We start from the raw sequence: 22,389 nt of genomic DNA, 5'->3' as shown, positions 1-22,389 counted from the left end.
GACATACCTGCGTGGCCGCGAGCTAATCTTGTTTACATAAAGTAAACCTGCTCCCGAGCAGGTTTACGCTTACGGATATGTTGCTATGACAGCAAGTCCCGGATGAGCTTCGGAGAACTGAACGATCCAAGATCAGGCGAAATCGTCAACAATCAAATCCAGCTAACTTACTTAGCGAGGTACGAAGAACGGACCCCAGAGCTTTGGAAATCCACCAAAAATGTTTGAAACACTTGGGCTCTACATGCCTTGTACTTAGGGAAAACGTATTCTTCCCATCCCCACAATACATATTTGTGTTTTTGGAACACAAATGAGTATTTTCACAGTATCGAAATATTGTGGCATTATATCTTAGATGTAGATAACTATGCCCCATGTGTGTCATTATGAATTACTAATAACATAAAATGTTACCAGGTATGTGTCTTCACTAAGAAAAAAAAAGTTTCTCCTTTCTTTTTTTAGATAATTTTTGCACAGCACTTCTCCAAACACATTCAGGCAGAGAGTGTGATTGAAGTTTTCTCATTTGGGATGTGGGAGGGTGCCAGATGTTAGGAACCAATGAAACCCAAGTGCTGCCAGAGAATGCTAGATGAGCAGACAGAACAGAATATAAAATACTTTAATCATTTTAGAGTCTAGGCAGACAGCATGTGGAGTACAAAACAAGAATCTGTCTGTGACATAACATGCGTGCACTCACACACATATACATAGAAATATATGATATATCTATCTATCTCTCTATCTCTCTCTCTCTCTATCTCTCTATCTCTCTCTCTCTCTATCTCTCTCTCTATATCATTGGACTGAATTTCTGGCAAAGTGATTGTGGTGTTGGAAAAGAGGTCATGGGAGCCAGTGTATTCACAAAATGATGTAAGAAATGCTCGTTCCTTTTTTTTCTTTTTTTTTTTTTTTGAGTGGTCCTGTAGCTCGTAGCTGATCTCCAGAACAGAAAAGAAACACTTTTGCCAGTTAAAGTCAGAGATGGTGGAGTAACCACGAGATGCGAACCTTTATTGTTCCGTGAGCTACCTGCTGAATAATACTGAGGATGGCAACAATGGTAACTGAACCAGCAAGAGGAAATCCAGACCTTGTTAGCGAAGTCTGAACTTGTCCATGAGTAAACTGACAACAGATTGGGTCAGTCTCTGAAAAATAAAACAACAAAACCCAAAACACTGAGCGCCTGTTAACATGCCTTTAATGTGACTTTAAAGACTACGAGTTTTGATCTGTGAATGCATGATTTAACAGACATGTTTAATAAAAAATGCAGTCTGTCCAGCTTTATTTGCTGTATCCAAACTTTCCCTGACCTTCAGTTAGGACACACAGTCATGCTCATACATAAACTTTTGCATCGGCCCGGTTGTTCTTGCTCTTAATAAGACTTCTTCAGGCGTTTTGGAAAGCTATTCCATTTTCTTTTTCAGGCCTCTGAGATCTTCAGAATGTCTAAAAGCTAAAAACATCAAACAGCCTTTGAAAGCTGACTTACCACCAGTATCCATTTTTCACTTATGTCTCCACAAGTGTCTTTCATATTTGTTTCAGGAAAGCCTCACAGTGCAGGTATCCTGGTTTCCTCTGTAATTCCTGCTTGAGATCATCTGATTGTTCTTCTTTGCTCTCTGCCTGAACTGTTGATGATGAAAAACTTGCATACAGTTGCCACTGGGCTATGAATTTCAATAAAGCTCTTATTAAGACCTCTATAACCAAAATCCTACAGTACTGACTGGGTAGGGACCAATGTAGAATATAAGTCTTTTTTTCCTCTCTGAAACTTGAGAGCATTTTTTCTGATCTACCTTGGCAGCAGTCTTTTTTTTTTTTAAATCTACATCTGTAAAGCCATCACTGTTTTTGTCAGCCTCTTTCCATCTAACCCTGACACGCTCTCATAGTAGTAAATGATGGTACAAGGCTATGTTTTAGTGCACTCACTCTATATATAATATATACAAGTGGAGATGTATGCAGAAAATGTCTGTATATGGCATGAAGTTGGGAATTAAAAGCCCCTATTATTTTGTTTTTGTTTACCTTTTTTAAAACACTGCAGAAGTCATGCTGGGAATCAGACAGCTGGTCTCCCCCCCCCCCCCCCCCCCCCACCCCTTTTCTTTCTCCTGTCAGGCTATTCATTGTGATGTAGCCATAGTATTGTGCAAACAATTAGAAGAGGATTCTGCTTCTTTTGATGCATTTGTGCCTCCATATTTTGAGGAATTGTAAAAAAAAAAAACAACAACCCAAAACCGCCCAAACAGATGGGCTTCCTGTTAATAGATTTAGCTAAGGTGTTTGTTATAAGCTCAGTTATTAATGTAGAAACTGGAATGGGGTTTACCTGTCATATTTTTGTGACAGGTGTAGATTACATTGAATAAATCAAAACAAACAAATGAAAAACAATAACTAATCTCCCATCTGTTTGGATTAACATTAAAATTGGTTATTTATTACAAAATGCCATTTATCAGTGTTCTTCAGAGACACAATAGTAGATGGAAGAAAAATGTAATCATACACACAACCTGCTTCTTTTCAAGATAAAGCATTTAGATAACAGCTTCCCGTTTTATCCTGCCACCTTGAGAATTTATGTACATATGATGCTGGAAGGCACAGAGTGTGGTGATTAGAGCAACAACTGTGAATGCTAATGTTCAGAGATGGAATTCAGGTTCAGACAAGAGGGAGGGGCAGTCTACAATTTAGCTCATGCCTCTGGTTCAATGGTATTCATTCTTAAAGCTGGAGTACCTTGGTTTGCAAGTACTGGTAACCCGAGTGTGGAGAAGGAGACTACAGAAGGTGTTTGGATCTGGGGAGACCAAAAGCCTGGGCCAGTATTCAGCCTCTTTACAATTCTTCATCTTCTTTCAGCCGCACCCTTTAGGGTACTCAACAGTGGATTATCTGCCTTAATCTCACCCTCTCCTTAGCGTCCTCCTCTGTCACACCAGTCCTCTGCATGTCCTCCTTAACTACATGCATGAAGCTTTTCTGTGGTCTTCATCTTTCATCCTGCCTGGCAGCTCCTCATTTAGCATCCTTTGTACAATCTATCAACTATCCCTACTTTGCACATGCCCAAACCAGCTCAGCCTTGCCTCTCTCATGTACTCATTTCTAATCATATCAATCCTGGTCACTGGTCAGCTCTGTCACCTCCACTTTGGCCTCCTCCCTTTTTGTTATGGCCACCGTCTCCAAGCCATACGTCATAGCAGGCCACTACCATCTTGTAAACCTTCCCTTTTACTCTTGCTGCCTTCCTTCTGTCACAAAGACAGCCCTGACTCTTCACTTCTCCTTTATCTCTTTGCTTTGGATGGTTGACCTCAGGTATTTAAACTCATCTACCTTCACTTTCTCACCTCCTGGTACCCCCAGTGTTACATCCACCTCTCTCTCATGCTGTTAACCAGGTAAACACCACATTAAGCAACATAATACTTCTTAATAACACTGTTCTGTCTTATTTATATGAAACAAAACTATTACTGATATCTGATTCCAAACAGCTCTGTTGTAGAATAAAGGTAGAATATGTTCATTCATGTGAATCTCTTTGTAGAGTCACTCTTCATCACACTTTTTTTTAAAGAATAGCTCCTTGAGTTCAGTGGTTGGAAAGAATTTGCCCTTTAGAAGGAAAATAAATCTATATTATACGTTGGTCCTAAGCTTTCAATATTACTCTGTAATCACAGGCAGCATTCTATTGGATCAAAGGTACGTTCTCCATAAGATGTGTCTAAAATCAGCTTTCACATAAAGAGCAGCAAGAAAATGTTTTTATTCCGTGAAGTTTTCTTTGCATTAATTTGATAGTCGGCTAAATTGGAGAAAATAAATCCAATACGGGTGTTAAAGGAAGAAAGCGCTTAGACAGCAATCAATATAGAACCTAAAATAATGAACAGTTTCTTCATTGTCTTTGCTGGTTTTACAGTCACGTTCTTGTGTCATGTGCATTTGTGTTAGCAGTGTTACCATCTGCCTTTTGTCTTTATAGGGTCAGATCCACATTATTGTTCCAGTAGAGTTATGTTATACTCTTCTGCCACAGTCTACATAAGACCAAGGCATTTGGGTATTGCGCATTAATGAAATTGAATGAATTTAATGATTAACTGATTAGTATTTCCGGTGCAGACCAGATTTATTTAATTGCTAATCATATATGTGCCTAATAAGATACATGCACTCTTATACAGAAGGCTGACATGGAAATGAAGAAAAGTGGGGAAGGGGGCATGGAAAAAAGTTTCTCAGTAAAGTTTTCCTCCATCGGAGATGCTAAAGTCTGCTGTGGTATTGATTCTGAAAATCTGCTGAAGAGAGAGAAGAAGATTTTCTCTCATTTGGTGTTTTTTCTCATGATTGGAGAAAGCACTGTGTGACATGTCAGTCCTAAATCTCCTGTTTGGGTAGAAAACATTTTCACACATGAACGTTGGACAATGGTGGGACAATCAATCACACTGTCTGCCTTTACTCACTTCTAGCCGAATGTATAAAAGTCACTGGATCCACTCTGTGGGTTTCAATGGGCCAGGCTTTCCCTTAATTTTGTGTTTATAGCTTTTACTGTGTTCATGTATTTCAGACACAGCAGAGGATAACAGTGTATGCATGTGCAACCTTTTTATTTAATTATTTTTTACAGTATCTTGTTTACCTCTACTGCCTTTCTCTTCAACACAAAGTACCGAGTTCTGTTTTTCTGCCTGGTGGATGAGAATGAAATTGTTGTCAGTTGTCAGTCTGGGACTATTGTGATATCGATTTCATGTTTGTTATTTCAGCTGGGTGCAAAACTTTGGGCATGAAGGTCTTGGACTGCTGCTAGACATTTTGGAGAGGTTGCTATTCAAGAAACAGTAAGTTTATGCATTCATGTTCAAACTCTTTCCGGTCTCAATAATTATTTAATTCTTTTAAGTGTTTAATAGCAAACAATAACCTATTGCTGTCTTGTTTCAATAGCCAAGAGAAAATTGACAAAAAGAACCAACATAAAGTTATCCAGTGTCTCAAAGCCTTCATGAACAACAAGGTATTGACAATAGCTTATTTTATTTCATTTTATTATTTCACTTATTTTGTTTGATGGATATTTGCTGGGTATAAAAAGTCTGTTTTTGTAGATCAGGTTTCTTTAAATTAATCTAATTCATATATTATGATTCTACACTGACACTATAGTTTTTGAAACATGGCCTTTTAAGCTGTAATGTTCATATCACAAAAATAGTTTATATGAACTTAAAAATGCTTAAAAATACAAAAGACTGACAGGGGTGTAAAATTGGAAGAGGTCATTGGCTGTCTAACTTTGCTACTTTTGGAGCTCTTTGCTCTGCACTCATGAGTCAGCCACACCCATCTTAGATCTTTACCTCAATTTTTACCTCAGCTCTACCCCTAAAGAATAAAGTTACGTTGAAACCAAGCACACCATTGTTTTTCTTGTGACATTACCAATAAGTTTGATGTGTCACATGGCCCTCTTCCTATTGAAAAAACAAAAGTTGTATCCAAGATGGCCGACTTCTAAATGGCCACCATGGTCACCACCCATCTTGAGGAGTTTGCACCCTCATAAATACTAATATGCCACAAACAGGACTGTAATATCACCAACCATTCCCATTTTATTACGGTGTATCCATATAAATGGCCCACCCTGTATGTCCCAGGCCAAAGCTATTTAAAATGTTTACTTCTCAAGTACTAATAATTCATAATGCTTCAGCTGTTTTTCTTAATAGTTTATCAGTAGCTGCAGAGAGGATAAGAACCCTCCCAGCAACTTTCCATGTAGAGCTAAAACCCTATGGAGAAAGATATGCAGTGTAAAATGTGCTGCAAGGTCTGATATAATCCTGCTTCTCAATAAGTGCCAGGCGCCAACAAAAACCCATAGGCCTCTGTGTTAGCCCAGACCTTTCTGCGGCTAAAGAGGTGTCTTGGGATGTGGGGTAACCACAATGCCAAGAAGACAGGTGTTCTCTGCCAGCTGTCGCTACAGCCTTTTCTTCTTCTGCCTTTGTCTGATTTTTCTGTCTTCTGTCACCAGTGGCATAATAATGTAATGCTAAAAGTTACCACACTGTGAAATTGCCCTTTGACAAAATAAATATAATAAGAAAACCTTTCTCCCCGGTAAATTGTAGATTTATTGGAGAGATTGTGTTACAAAGTCACTTTAAGTTTATGTGTGTTTGTGGATGCAATTAGATATCAATTTTGACATGTAGGACATAGTTTTCTGGGGTTTGTTTTTTTTTTATAAAGGAAAAAAAAGGACACATTATTCAGTCAAATATTTGATCATTTAGATACATTTGAAGTACACGAAAATATATGATGAGCTTAACTTTGGTTATGTTGTTTAATGTGGATTTGTATTTTTGTTGACAAAAATGGGGCAAATTGCAGCATGTCTGGGTAATAATGTTTTGATTCCATTACAGTATGGCTTGGATCGAATTCTGGGGGAGGAGAAAAGTCTTGCTTTACTGGCAAGAGCCATTGATCCCAACCAGTCTGCAATGATGACCGATGTGGTAAAGCTGTTGTCAGCCATCTGCATTGTAGGAGAAGAGAACATGTATGTCATTGATTCTCTCAACATTTCTATCTGACTGACTTTTTCTAATGTTAAAGCACAATGTTTTTCCATTAGATTAGGCTGTACTTAAATAGTAAAGTGGATAACTATCATGTCTTTATTATCAGTTTAAATCATACTGGCACACAGTAATAAATGGTGCTAAAATGTCATAAAAAGGCCGAAACTTAACAGAGCAGTAAGAGAAAGACTGCACTGTAATTTACCTTATAATTCAGTCACTCGCGCACTCCAAGGAACCTTGGATACAATATAGGAAAGAGCGTATGGTTAAATCCCTAAAAATGAATGCATTGCTTCATTTTTTTCTCTCTCAAACTGTTCAGTCATGCATTTTATGTTCTCATTTAGTTTGGAGAAGGTCCTTGAAGCCATCACCACAGCTGGGGAATGGCGAGGCATTGAGAGGTTCAGTCCCATTGTGCAAGGACTACGCGATCGCTCAGTTCAATTACAAGTAAGTGCAAAATACTTTTCCACCATCTGACACCTTGTTTTCCGCAGATTTTACTGATATTACATACACAGTAACTGTGAAAACGTGACAATGTCAACAGATCACAGCCAGTCAAAGGTCCCTCAGTTACTTAAACATTCACTGTGAGGTTTGATAAAATTCCTGTTTTGTTGTTTTGTCATATTTTTTTATTTGCAACTAATTTTCAGTCAACCAATTGCAAATCACAGATCAAGTCGCAGTGACGCCTAAAAAGGCAGCTAGACATTTCTCATCTTTTAGTATATGCAAAATGCTTGTATTTTAATGTTATTTAGAATTGATTAATTGTTATGGGGAAAATATGGCTGCTATATTCATGTGGGTGAGAATTTAAAAAAAAAAAGGTCTGTTCATTCTGTTTTTCATGAACTCGTCAGTGCCAGACAGAGATGGGCAGTAACGTGTTACTGTAATCTGATTACTTTTTTCAAGTAACGAGTAAAGTAAGGGATTACTATTGCAAAAACGGTAATTAGATTACCGTTACTTTCCCGTAGGAACGCTGCGTTACTGCGTTACTAAAACCGTGATCTTTTTGCGAGAATGTCTCGCGACAGTGACGTAAGCGAGTGCGCCGTTAGTGACAACAGCTGTGTGCAGATCAACAATGGATCACATATCGATTGTGGGAGAGAGTATGAGCGTGCAGCGTTTAAAGCGTGGGAGCACTGACCTTACTTTGAGTTTGATTCCATAAAAAGTGACAAAAACATTAGCGTCCATCGTGTGTGGGAAGAAAACTTCTTTTTACAGCGAAACCCCCCCCCCTAAACTTCCGAGTAGCTACGACGTAATGGGAAACTCACAGAGAAACTCGCGGATTCTTCAACTGACCGCGGCACACCTGCACCAGGGTAACCCTCCGCCTACCGCAGTCCTGCTTTACAGGTGAAAATAGAGCAACAGGACCGCTGAGTCTTTGACTTTATTTATTTTCTGCTGTGTTTTACTTGCATCTATTTGAAAGAGTGAGTGTAAACACAAAAAATATTTTATTTTATGTGCTGGAATGTGTAGAAAATAGGTTTAAATGTTAAACTAATTTATTCAAGTCAGAGAATGGTGCATATAATTAAATTTTTGCTTGATGCATAAAGTTAAAAGATTAAAACTGATAAAACAAGTTAAAAAAAAGAGACTTTTCCATTTGATTACATTTTGTATGATGGATTATGTAGAAAAAGTAGAATTGGGCTGAAAGATCTATCGCTTTATCACCTCTTCAGGTTGTAAATCGTGTTTTTAAAAAGTAACTAAGTAATTACTTTTGAAAATAAGTAATCAGTAAAGTAACGGGATTACTTTTTGGGGGAAGTAATCAGTAATTAGTTACTGATTACTTTTTTTTCAAGTAACTTGACCAACACTGGTGCCAGATGCTTCAGTTAAGTACAGATGTCACTTTTTAATGATCGCTTTCAGACCAGACATGTCAGAAATTAAAATTCGACCCACAAATTCATCTGCACCATTTGTTTTGAATAAATATCAGCTTAAAATCCACAGACAGCTGGGCAGACTAAGTAAGGAACAGTCCCTATACCAGTTAACAAGTTAACAAGAAACATAAAAGCAAGCAGTAGAAGAACATGCTCATTTAATCAATATACAAGTCCCTTTTCATGTTCTGCCTTAAACAAAAAGACGAACATAAAAAACGGGCCATTTTATTCTTGTGTGTATTCCCTCTACACATTCTCCATTTAGATAAAATTGTTTGGATCTTTACTCTCCAAGCACACTTAAACATTGCATATATACTGTTTCAAACAGTGCAGGTTTGCATGTTAAAATGTAATCATATAAATTATGGAAACTTCTTGTCCCTTTAAAACATTTATATAGTGTGACTGTTAAACAGAGCTCCCCATAACATGAGCAATAATTGAGGCACACATAATGAAGCTTAAATCATCTTTTCCATATTATTGGAATAAGAATTTGGTTTTTGTTTGTAGTACCTTGTGATAGGTACCAAATAGCATTCACATTCAGTTTACTGTATAATTATCTTTGACCAGTTCTCACCGAAAGAAAAAAAAATCAATAGTTGGTGAGGGAAGGGGAGACACTGGAATTTAAAATGAGGTATTTATAGAAAGGAAGTGGGGAAAAATAACAACCAGGATTTTTTTCCAGTGCACTAGAAGGTAGAATTTACTTTACACAAGGATATTATATACACAGAACTCATCTGTGGCCAAACAAACATTGCCCTTTGTACTTTGTTGTGTTTTATTGATGCTTTGTTATTACCTCGACTGTCTAATAGACCGCACAAATCCCCTTTAACCCCATGCATTATTAAAGCATAGACACTTTTATCCTAAGCATTGAAATGTGTGGCTACAGGCTTTCTGTTCTATTTCGGTACTTTTATTCATAGTGTCAGCCTAGGGAACGTTTTTTAAACCATAAATACTAAAATTGAGGATACCAGTATTGTCTCTTAATACTCCTATCTCAATGTCTTCATATTTGTCTTATTTGTTATCTCAAATATAAAGCTGAAGGTGTGATAAGAGTTCCATGACTTCCCATTTAGAGTAAAAACTACATGATTTAATTTTAACCACTAGGCCCTTCATCGCTTTGTGCAGTGATACACTTTTTCCGGAGCTCCTGCTGTATTTGTTATGCTCCTTGGAAATAGCATTCTGTAAGTACCATATGCAGCTTGTGCTATGTCAAAAGATGACCCTTCAGCTTGAACTTTACTAAAATCCACAAAGCCAAATCTGGCACTGAGTGTGGGTGGGGACCTGTGATGGCGTTGGTGACTTATTGGCAGGCAATACAAAGGTGCTGTGATACTTTGTAACATCAGTAGCGTTACAATATTAAAGAGGCTCTTTGGTGACAGGTATTAGTAAACTGGAGTACCAAAGATGAGAGTGTGCCATCAAATTAAACATCACCTGAATATCTAGCATTGCCATATTGTCTTTTCACACATGAATGGATTGCCTTACTGGTCAATAATTGATTTTTCTGTTTATCTTTGCCTGGGTAGTTGAAGAGTCACACAATGTAACTGTCCCTGCGTAATAAACCAAACTCAGAGGGGAGTGAAAAACTGCTTTCAAAACAGCAAGTTTGCCCTTAAATTGACAGTTGGTTAGTTGTGTGTGTATGTGTGTATATGGGGGTGCAGTTGTTACATTAATATTAAAATCAGCCCCCACCCCCAGTTGGTGACTGGAGAAAATAGACATGCATTAGTTATGGTCCTTTGCTTCCAAGGGACATGGCTCATTTAGAATGCATGCCAGCACGCTTTTCATCATCTTCTGGAAAAAAGTCCATCATCTCTTTCTTTGGTTCTTTCTCTCATTCTGCTCTCTTCCCTTCTCTCACACTCTCTTTGTTCTGTGTACCCCCATGTTGCAGGTGGCATGCATGCAGCTCATCAATGCACTAGTAACATCCCCTGATGAGCTGGACTTCAGGCTGCACATTAGAAATGAATTTATGCGCTGTGGCCTGAAAGAGATATTGCCGGTAAGCAAAACATAACCACCACACACAAACGCACACACACAGACGAACACAATATAAACTCAGACTCACCTTGCATTAATATTAAAATGAGTTGTCCACTTCAGTGAAATATCGTCGTTTTACTCCAGCAAATAATTTATGAAACACAGAGGAGAGTTTGCACGTCCTCTGTCTGTGCGACAGCCAGAAACCAATAAAGTTTCTAGTGTCTCGGCTAATAATCTTCCTTCTGGCTTTTATACCATCTAGCTAACATGTTTAACTTTTGTAAGCAGTGTTGTTGTTGCCAGCAAAATGAGAAAATAATAAATGAAAGTAAAACGCTGGTGCCCACACCTGTAAATAATCACAGTTAGGATGAGCTCCTCGTCTTTACTTGAGTTTAATAAAGGATCTTGAGCTTTCCTCACTATTTAATTTTGCATAATTCTTTATGCACCTTCTTTTTGCACCTTGATCCTTATGTAGCAACTGCTAGTCATCAGGAATGAGGCCCTTGACATTCAGCTCAAGGTATTTGAGGAGCACAAAGAAGAGGACATGATGGAGTTCTCTCACAGACTGGAAGACATTAAGAGTGAGCTTGAATATCCTTGTCTTTATTATAAAAAGGTACATGCAATTTGGATTTATGATTCAGTGTTTGTGTCTTGTAATTGTGCCTAATTTTCTTATGAGACATTCATGGGATCCAGTTAAGGTAAATTATTTCTGACATTATGCAAACAAAAGTGTAAATTAGAGTCAAAACACATTTTTCTTACATTTACTTTTGTGTCATTACCTTCTTTTTTACGTGAAATTGCACTGTTGACATTGAAATACAAATCCTTGACTCGCTGCACTGATGCAGGTGATATATTCAGTATTGTGCAGAGCATGGTAAAGGACAGCAGTGCAGAGCCATATTTCCTCTCTATACTGCAGCACCTCGTGCTTATACGAAATGACCACTTGATCAGGTAAAAATCAACACAAACACACGCACACACACACACACAGTTTAATGAATCGAGTAATGCTTTACTTGTCAGTTAAATGAATCAGCTAAATGTTTCCTTATTTAGACTACATGTTTACTTGTATACTTATAATTTTCCTTTAGTAGTTTTTATTCATATGTATTTGTTCACTAATCAGGTTTATTGGTTTGCCTTATTCGTTTTCTTAAAAATAGCAGAGTATAGTAATGTAATTTACAGTCTCTAGACTGTATTCTGACTGCATTTTCATGTCACATTTTACCTAAATGCACACACATCTCAGGGTCTAAGCAGTTTTGAACATTGTTAATGATGTACACTGTTGAAGAGCTTATGCTTTGTGGAGGTCTAGCTCTTGCCGCCTTAAACCCTCTCAATGACATTGGTTAACAAAGAGAATGCTTTCTCTTTCATCTCTAAGCCTTCTACAGAAGCCATTGCTACAGAGCATTTCTCATCTCCTATTAATGGTGCTTTTCAAAGGCTTATTTTATGTTGGTTCTCTTGCTGTTGGGTGTGACTTGGCTTGATCAAAAGATGGAGCTTTAGTCTGAAGAATACAAAATGCATCACCTGCCAAAAAACAACACCTTTTTGGTGCTCTTCTCTAGCTCTGTCTGATTATTATTATTTTTAATATATACATTTTTTTTATTTAAGCACTGGTGCTTCTGTGACTGCCCTCACTTTGCTAAACATCATTAACCATTCACAAATATTTCATACATTTAAAAACATACACTGTTGCTCCCTGTTGCAGGGATGTAACTGTCTAGAGTACACAATTTTTGAAGCCATCTTAAAAAAATGGTAAGAAGAGAGGAGAAAACCTAAAATCAATGATTTGTAAATCACTATATATAACATTTAGAGTTGTACATAGACAGTGCATCACAAACTGGAACTGAGAGAATGAGGCCCCCAATGTCTTTCAATTGATAGTTTGAGAAGTACTGTTCTGTTGTTTAACTAGCTGCCCGCACAGTCTTTCACTGAGTGTTGAACTCTTGCCCATCCCTGCTTTTGAAAAGCTGCGTTTCTGTAGGATGTTTTTATCCCCACTGAATCTAATGAGCTGGGAAATGTTTAGCCAGGTATGTTAGCATGGGTTTTTAAACTAGGCAACTTTCCCAGGCCCAACTTTTTTTGTGTTGTTGTTGTTGTTGTTTTTTTTTAAAGGATTTTTTCAGACAAATAATAATAATATGGGACATACTGTATTTGCATTATAAAAAAAAAACAAAAAACCCCAAACCTATGAGATTTAGATGATTTAAAAATGCTAGCTCTGATTTCTTATTTTGTTTTTATTTGTTTTTGAAGGGGTTAAACTCTAGAGTTTAATTTGAGTTTAATTTAAACTGTTCAGCCATGATACATCCAGGACAGGCTCTGTTTACTTAAATTTTCAGTGATTACAATAAGAAAAGATATCCAATTGATGTCAGCTATACCGTGAGATCAGCTATCTTATCAAGAACAGTCATTCTCAAACTGTGGTATGCGTACCACTGGTGGTGCGTGGGGTCCTTCTAGTGGTAGTCTGAGATATGCAACTTCAGCTTCTATTCTCTAATTTAATATAAAGGCAGAACATTACACATAACAACTAGAGATAGCACGATACCACTTTTTTATGTCCGATACCGATACTGATATCATAAATTTGGATATCTGCCGATACCGATATGAATCCGATATAGTGTGTTTTTTTTAATCAATAAAACTGTTTTTTTTATAAATATCTTGCTGCAATTTGTATAATTCATGCTCAATTTTTAAAAAACAAAACAGTAAAGCTATTCTGTTATACCTGTATGCAAAAAATACACTGCACCCAAAATATTTTATAGTTCAGCTACACTGATCAATCTAACAAACTTAAACCTACACCATCCTCCCTATTCTGGTATTTTAAAGTGTACCTAGCAGAAATATTAAACAACCTAACTAATAGGATTGCCAACTCCCACAAAAAAAAAAAAAAAAAGGGAACCACCCCCGCCTCGTGATGCTTAATCGACGCAATCAACAAGTTAGTCATTTTAAATGAAATATCAAAGAAAAGTATTTTTTGTGCCCCCCTTTTCCCTGCTAATGTCCTACCTGGCCCCCTGGCAAAACTTTGCTAGACCTGCCCCTGCACAATTACCAGCCGTCAGCTACGTAAAAAAAAAAGGATCCTGGTGTTATTTGTCTCTCAGAAACAGTTCATAACTTCTCTTCAACTCATTCATGTCACTTAAAATGTAATCCTGTTTCTCCATCATTATTCAGCTCTGATGATTCAGTAAGGACATCTCCTGGATTCATTTTCATGTTTCCCTCTTACCACATATCCAAACGGATATCATGACCAGCAGCTTTTACAGTCGTGGCTCCAGCAAACATCAGCTGAAACTAAAAATTAATATTAAATCAATTCTAACAACAGCTTATCAAGCTTAAACGTGCTGCTGTTGTTTATCTGCTGGTCGTCTCTTTCTGGCGCAAAGTGGGCGATAAACAAACAAGAAAGACGGGACTTGCGGCAGAAAAAACGATCAGCTGGTCATTGATCAGTTTCATGATTGAAGTAGCAAAGGGGGAGGGAGGGGAGAGAATGAGAGAAGAGTCAGCTTTGTAGCAAAGACAGAATAACTCCAGCTTTGTATTTTTGTTTTTGTTTGTTTTTGGTTTTTTTTTTATTCTACCTGAAGTATGGAACAAGTCTCTTCCTTTTCACATCAATATGGAACTCCGACAACCAGTCCAGCTGAGGCTCCATATATCAGTTGTTAAGCTTAACGTGGAAATACTATGCAAACATTCAGACATGCACTTACACACTTGCTTTACTCCTCTGGGATAGTTTTCTCTGAGATGAAATGACACTGTTTGGAAGCATAGCGAGGCTCCAAAGGCTCCACCAGACCGCCGACAGGTCTCGCAGACAGGTCTCGCAGACAACAGCCGCTCTATCACGTGACACATACTGCTCCGATGCGCAGAGCTGGGTTACGCCAATCAGCGCGTTTTGTGAGGTGATTTTGTGATACTTCGGATCGGATTACATTTTTTATTTCTCTCCGATATCCGATCCAGTAATTTAGGTCAGTATCGGAACGATACGTATCGGTCCATCTCTAATAACAACTAGCAGTTATAATAATTGACTTATGTTTTAAATTATTCATCAGGAAAAAGTACTAAAAATTGACCATAAAAAAATAATACATTATCCTTTGATTTTGTTTTTATCTAGAACATGAATTCACTCTAATTCATCTTATAATTTAACATCAGTATTGTGAGGACTGTTTAAAAATAGTAGCTTAATGGAATGAACATATTTCTCCCTGTAGTTTAGTGATTAAGGCTCCATTAGCTTATAGTATTTCTGTTAAATATGTGTACTGGGTTTGCTTAAGAAATTTGTCTTGCATTGTTGATTGTCCTTAGTGGCAGATTAGGCATTGTCTGAATGTGGTCCCTCTGATGAACTGCACTGGTTTTAGTTATTGGAATTCTTTTTGTTAATGTTTTTGATTCAGTGATTCCATTGTGTAGCTAATGTTTCGAATCATATGCATGGTATTATGAGATGCAGTCTCTGCATTGTTTTAGGAAGAGGTGGAAACCAATATCCCTGATTAATCACTGTTTGTAAGTATCAAAGTATTAGTTAATGATTTGGTGTGGAAGGGATTAGGACTCTCAGCGGGATCATTGTAAGATAATGAACAGATCAAACATTCACTTTATCTTTAACTCACAATAGCACTGTGCCTCCCAGCGTTGCATGTCATCTGTTGTTATTATATTATTTCCTTCTGCTTATTGAGGCTTGGCCCTGGTTATTTTGTGATCAGTGTGTCCAGCAGAGCCATATGAAACAGTTTAAATGCAATTACTCAGCGTTTGCTGATATTATCATCAAAACAGTGCTTTTATTAAGGCGCTAGGTTTGAAGGAACCCAAAGGGTCTTGTAACAGGGACCTGTGTAACATTAGCATCTACCTCACTTTAGTAATTTACTGTCTCCACAATCAACACAGTTGATTCCCTGTCCTACAGAAAGCTTAAATATTGCTTCAGTGAATACCAAATTTGTGGTATATATGGACACATGTATGTAAGCAAACACATTACCACCCTCCTAAAAGCAAAGTGAGGGGCAGAACTTTAAATAAATAAAATTGTGATAAATTTTCTCTTTCCTTACAGTACTTCCATTTCCTGTTGGCATAGGTTTTCAATATTTGATATAGTGCGAGACATCTGATACACCACTATTAGTTTAATTATTAAATAAAAATCAAAAGAGGCCAAACTGGGAATTATGTAGTTATTCTCTGCATTAAGGTATCTGTGTGCATATTTTTTCCCCCTCAAAGTTGAAAAATGTATAATTTCCATTAATTAGTGTTAATTGCAGTAATTATATGCTTGTGCATGTAAAGTGTACCATGTTGTGATTTTTTTTTTTTTTTTTCTTGTGAGTTGTTTTCAAATTTTACCTATTACTTGAAAAACAACAAGAAAAAACAACTCAGTAATATGCTAATTAGTTTAGAGCTGTCTGTTAGTATATTAAACTATCTCTGATATAATACAGTAACTGTAAAAGATTTCTGGCACATTTCCCGTATCTTTTTGCTAGCCATGTTCTTCCTGCATACACTAAACAGATTAAAACTAACAAATACAATTAGGTGTTTTTGCAGTCCCAGGCCTTATTTAAAGTACAACAGTAAGCGGAAAGCATTAGGCCTTGAGCACAGAGTGTCTTTGCTCACTGTTTCTTGTGTGTAGCAATGCAGTGCATAAAATTTCAGTATTAAATAGAGATTATATTTTGTGTTAATAAATTGTAATCAATTTCCAACTAATAGCATCGCTAGCCTTAAAGCTTTGAACATCTGCGATAATCAAAAGAAGTCTTTGCCAGCAAATTGTTGTGTGAGTGGTGCAAAGTCACACAACATGAACATCTGACACCACAAGTTTGCAGAGGGAGATGGCAATTTTATTTAACTTGTCTGCTGTACTTTGAGTCATAAATGGTATAAATTGTATTGTATTATTCAGACCATTAAGCATGTCATGAATAAAAGATGAAACGGCATTTTTACAATAAGGAAAGTTGGAAAAGACTGAAGACAGAAACGATTTCCTGTAATATGATATCCTGCGTAATGTTTGTAGAACTGTATGCGAATACCTTGCAGCAACCTGATGTCATCTGCAGGTAACGTAGCGTAAACACAGTGGATAGCCATGCATAGTATTTGATGTCATTTAAATGCAGCTACCAGGAGTGACTTAAATTGTTAATTTTATTACAGCAGAGAAAAGCGAGTGTAAATTTTGTCACTAAGGTTTCTTTGCCATTATCAGGCCACCATTGTGAAGAGCATTTTGTTCTTAATGGTTTGCCTGGTTAAATAAAAGATTAAAATTGCTTGAAAGCCTGTGCCTGTGGCTCAAAGACAGTTGTATGTTTCTAACTATCTCTCTATACTTTTTGTCTCATTTATCTTCGCTCGCAGGCCACAGTACTTTAAGATCATTGAGGAATGTGTTTCTCAAATTGTGCTCCACCGTAGTGGCACTGACCCAGATTTCAGTTACCGCAAGCGCCTCGATGTCGACTTTAGCCACCTATTAGGCAAGTTGCACAATTTTGATAGCTTTTTTTTTTTTTTTTTTTTTTTAATTACTTTATTTTTTTCAGTAGAGCACTGATAATTTCTGACTAGTTGTTTTTTGTTTTTCAGAGGTGTGCGTGGATAAATCTCGAATAGATGAATATGAACAACAAGCTTCGGAACTGGCACAGAAGGCAAGTAATGACAAAAGGAAGCAAAAATATAGCATGCTGACATTTAAACTAATGTGTTGTATAAAATAAGGTACTAATGAAACACAAACTCTTCTAAAAATCTAAATATAATGAGGCCATAGGAATAACAACCATATAGGTTTTTGTAAACATCAGTTAGCAACCGTGACATCTTGCTGTGGAATAATGACCAGACTGACCTTAAAATACGCAAACTTCATTTTAAAGTGAGATATATTAAAACAATGTTTTATTGTAATGTAGCAGTGTAATTGTATCTGTTTCTACCATTAGCTGAAATCAGCTAATTTCAAGTTATATTCCAAGTCAGTATTATGTGTGCTTGGTTGAATAAACTGGATATTTGGTGCTCTTTTTTTCAGTTTGATGAGGAATTTCTAAGCAGACAGGAGGCACAAGCTCAGCTGGTCAAGTGTGAAGAAAAAATAGCTGAACTCCAAGCAGAGCTACAGGCCTTCAGGTCCCAGGTACTTTTGTACATTTGTTTTTATTCGAAACGGGATGTGAGATGTAAGAAAATGTTGGATTGGATTACTAATTAAAATCCCTTGAATATTGCATTGAAATGCAATTCAACTTTCTTTTCTTACTTTCCAATGGTGAGATGTTCTTGTTATTTAGGGTTGCGGCATAGGGGTGGGGGTTTTATTCACTGGAGCCTGCCGTTTGGTTTGACATAGAGGCTGCTCTACTGGCTAGCTGACACTAAGTCTAATAGGAATACTGACCAGTCCTCCATGTTGGCCATTTCTAATTCTCTGATCTCTATCCCATAAGAGGAAATTGTTCTAAAAGCAATTTATTCTGACAACCCCTTCAGCCCCCCCTTCCCATACCACAACACTCCAGAGAGTTACTCCTACACCCTGGCACTGCAAGATAACTACACACTCAGAGAGAGGAAAAGAACTTCCTTTTTTTTCCATGATAATTTTTCAATTTGAGTGAGCAAACACAGGATGAATACTCAAATACTGCCTTGGTTCAAATGGTGATGGTACATTTAACCGGTGCAGGTGCATGCATACATACTTTGTCTCTTTGTCTTTGACCATGCCTGTATCAGTCTCGCTCCCACCAAACAGACTTTCACTCGTGCTTGTTAATTCAGCAAAGGTGTTCTTCCCTGCAGACGCAGAATAAGAGCCCAGGGCTGACCTTTAGTCGGCGTCTTTAATCTAAAACTGGTGCATGGATCAATAAGCCATTTGCTCTATATGATACAATTTACAAAGCTATAGCATTTCTGTTTTTTTGTATTTTTGAAAAAACATCATTGTGTGTATGATCTTAACAGTATCTGGACCCTTTCTGAGCATTTGGCCTTTACTGAATGGTTGAAAGAGTACAGCTCTGGTATCCATACCGTAGAGGTATTACACAGGAAAGAATACAGAACATGGTGTATAAGCACATTTTGTTTTGCTTTTGGTCTCTCCAATAAGTCGTTTTTCTTTGTTTTCTTTGACATGTGAATTCACTGCCACGTGATATTTAAAAAATAAATAAATAAATGAAATACGAAGGCGTTCATTCTGCAGAAAATACATTTCAAGTTGGAAGCTAAGTGCAATAGCATGGAGCCCTAAACTATGAACTCTGGGACTGGCTGATTGAGATGTCGTATCATCAGCCTTGTTCAGCCTGTTTTGGAAATTTAATTGATGATGTTGTATTTCAAGTATAATTTTTTAAATTCCAGGCTACAGTTTACTGTTCAATTCAAAACTGCCTCAGTTCTGAGCTCTGTGCGTGCATGTGTGTGTGTGCGTTTATTTCTACTTCTATAGCTGAATTTTATTTTGCTTGAATTTTCAGTTTGGAGCTGTACCCGTGGGGCCGGCCAATGCTGGACAGGCATCATCTTCTTCAACAATCCCATCTGGGGTTCCAATTCCTGCTCCAGCATCTCTTGGGCCAGTCCCACCACCACCTCCCCCTCCGCCTCCGTTACCTGGTTGTCCTGCACCACCTCCACCACCTGGAATGCCTCCTCCATTTGGTGCTCCCCCACCACCCCCTCTTGGATTTGGGGGTGGTCTAGGCTCACCTACCCACCACACTCTGCCTTATGGCCTCAGGCCAAAGAAAGAATTCAAGCCTGAAACCTCCATGAAGCGCCTGAACTGGTCCAAGGTAAGACTCACAGATGTAACATACTACAGTTGGTACAATGCACCGTAGTGTATGTTACATTATAAAAAATGAAGTATTTCAAAAACTTTGAAAGAAGAAACTAAAATTTAGGCCACGTAGAGACCCTCTACTTCGTTCCTGATGTTTATTGGCAGCTCCTGCTAAGTACAGGTGTTTCTCTGAGAATTAAACAACAACTTTCTCACTTTGTGCCAAGACAGAAATAATTGAAAATAACAGATGATCAGATGCTATTGTCAGAGCAGCCTCTGTGGTACTAATACAGATGTTGTTATCCGCAAAGCAATATTAGTTCACACCACCAGCGATGTTAGTTTGTGGTTTGATTAATAATTTAATGTCAGATTTACAACAGTACAGATGTTCAGCAAATTAAACCAGATGTTTGAAATTTACAGAGAACATTCTTGTAGGACATGTGGAGAACCTGTCCTGCAGCTGTGGAAGACCCTTGCATATGGCTGTGTTTGGGACAAAGCTGTTGTAAAACTTTCTCATTAATAAGAGTTCAACTTCCAACTGTTGCCCACAAACAGCAGTCCTAATGCAGTGACACTCATTTATCACTTTCCTAATAGAGTGGCACTTAGTAAGGGTATCTTTGCTGAGGTCAGTGCCCTGTCTTGCAATTTTAAACAAGGTGATCCACATCTGCACCAGAGTTTCATGGTGTTAATTTGACCATTCTTCATTTCTTCATCATATAACAAGAACTTGAAAGGTTTGGCTTTGGTGGACATACAAAAATACAGCTGGCAATTTACACATGTAATAGATACAGGAGGAAGTCAGCTTTCCGTTAGTGTTGCGTTTCATTGGACTCTGCTTAATCTAATATTCACAAGTGTTTTAGTAAGGTCCGGCATATTGAGTCACGCAACAGTGTTTGTATCTTGGCTCTAATTGCCTTTCAAAGCCAGTTGCTGACAGTGACAACGAGATCAGTTTAATATAACTACAAACATATGCAGTGAAAGATAGTTGATTCTTCAAAACATCAGCAGTGCTACCAGTGTTTGGTGATTAAAGGAAGTATTCACTTTGAAAATATTCTTTGATAGACTATGGATTCAATTTAAAGACTCCTCAATATATTTTTAAAATTAAGCTTGAGGTTTTACCAACTTCTATCTATTTATCTACCTGCTTGTCTGACTTTCTTTATTTTAGTCTGTATTGTAGGTTCTGCTGACTTTATGTTATTGTTCCAAGGAGGAAAACTATTTCATTGAGTAATGGGAATACTGTACTTTATATTAATCTGGAAAGTAATGCAAATACCTGGTGGTGTGCTTATTGTTATTTATTTATAACATTTGGTGTCAGTCTTCATGGGAAACTATATCTCGAGGCTTTAATATGACTAATAAATAATTAAGTAATCTTTATATTTCTCTGTCAAGCCCTAACTGGTTTATTAAAGATGTTAAATTATGGCTGTGTATTTTAAGATTCGTCCCCAAGAAATGTCAGAGGGCTGTTTTTGGGTGCGGGTTGATGAGGACCAGTATGCAAAGCCAGATCTGCTCAACAGAGTTGCTCTTACTTTTGGATCACAGAGAACAGGTAAGACCATCTACTTTTTAATGCACTTATTTAATTTCCATCTGTCAAGGTGGTGCATTGTATTCTGAGAAGGCTTGGTTATCCTTTACACTGTTATCGCTACGTGTTGGATACACTGTGTATGTTAACGCAGGTCAACAGCAAGCCAAACTCAATTTTCATGAGCCAGGAAACTGAGCGTCTTGCTCCTTTATTACGGTATTCTCGACGGCTTACAATCTTTTACAATTGTGGCTTGAATAACTCGATGAAAGTGCTGAGTGAAAAGCCATTGCTTTCGATGGTGTATATAAAGTAGGGCTGCACGATTAATCGTTAGAAAATCGCGATCTCGATTCATACTTATGTGCGATCTCATTTCCAAATGACAACGATTAAAAAAAAAACAAAAACAAAAAAAAAACAACGACGACGATTGTACTGCATTTTGATCCGGGACGTAATCTGCATGAAAACAAGCGCTCTCTCTTCCTGCTCAATAAATGACAAGGGCGGAGCCTTATACCACGTGATACAGAAGCTGGCTGCTAAAATTAGCAGGGAAAAAACAACGGAGAGCACGTCAGGGATGAGGAGAAAGTGACTGGAGAAAATCCGTCCTGGTCAACCACCCAAACATCAATAACGGGAACCTTATACAGCGCTTCCCTATACCCGTCGAACTTCCGCAGGCACAAAGAAATTACGGAGGCTATTACTTATCACCTGACCAAAGATATGGCTCCCATCAACACTGTGCAAAACCAGGGATTTAGGAAAATGATCAACACCCTAGACAAACGCTACACAGTGCTGTCCTGCAACTATTTTTCTATTGTTGCACTACCTGCTCTATACACGCAGTGTCGAGCAACGGTGGAGACGGAATTTCAAGCAGTACAACATTTTGCGGCAACAACAAAACGTGAGACATTTATTGTTTTTATGTTTATTTATTGTTTTTATGTTCAGTTTCAACTGTTACGAAGTTGACGTGCAGTTAATAAGTGCAATAAATATTTATACTGGAAAAGAAAATTGTGAGAGAATCGTGATCTGAATTCTAAGCCAAAAATTCGTGATTCTCATTTTATGCAAAATCGTGCAGCCCTAATATAAAGATTCAGGCCACAGGAGATGAAGTTTAAACACAGCCAGGTTTTCTGTACCATGTATTTTTTTCCCAACTGACTA

The 22,389-nt window shown here is 37.6% G+C and overlaps 1 protein-coding gene across 3 annotated transcripts in view; it reads left to right on the top strand.

Annotated features, from left to right (window-relative positions):
• Window positions 1-22,389, top strand: part of LOC147339185 (protein diaphanous homolog 3-like) — a 168,195-nt gene that overhangs the window by 16,624 nt on the left and 129,182 nt on the right. For 2 of the 3 annotated variants that reach the window (XM_086290379.1, XM_086290370.1), the window contains 12 exons: window positions 4,836-4,910; window positions 5,017-5,086; window positions 6,507-6,643; window positions 7,016-7,121; window positions 10,554-10,664; window positions 11,133-11,251; window positions 11,510-11,626; window positions 17,180-17,298; window positions 17,408-17,472; window positions 17,856-17,960; window positions 19,312-19,629; window positions 21,102-21,216. In XM_086290379.1, coding sequence (XP_086146505.1) covers window positions 4,836-4,910; window positions 5,017-5,086; window positions 6,507-6,643; window positions 7,016-7,121; window positions 10,554-10,664; window positions 11,133-11,251; window positions 11,510-11,626; window positions 17,180-17,298; window positions 17,408-17,472; window positions 17,856-17,960; window positions 19,312-19,629; window positions 21,102-21,216 — 1,457 coding nt within the window. The remainder of the gene's footprint in view (window positions 1-4,835; window positions 4,911-5,016; window positions 5,087-6,506; window positions 6,644-7,015; window positions 7,122-10,553; window positions 10,665-11,132; window positions 11,252-11,509; window positions 11,627-17,179; window positions 17,299-17,407; window positions 17,473-17,855; window positions 17,961-19,311; window positions 19,630-21,101; window positions 21,217-22,389) is intronic. The other variant, XM_086290362.1, reaches the window with a different exon arrangement.

Source organism: Aulonocara sp. 'chitande type north' Nkhata Bay, linkage group LG1 (assembly GCF_057382095.1).
Source record: "Aulonocara sp. 'chitande type north' Nkhata Bay isolate Kocher_YH1m ecotype deep benthic linkage group LG1, A_spYH_male_GT1.1, whole genome shotgun sequence".
Lineage (NCBI taxonomy): Eukaryota > Metazoa > Chordata > Actinopteri > Cichliformes > Cichlidae > Aulonocara > Aulonocara sp. 'chitande type north' Nkhata Bay.
Note: the sequence above shows the minus strand (reverse complement) of the source record. Positions and strands in the feature narration are given on the sequence as shown.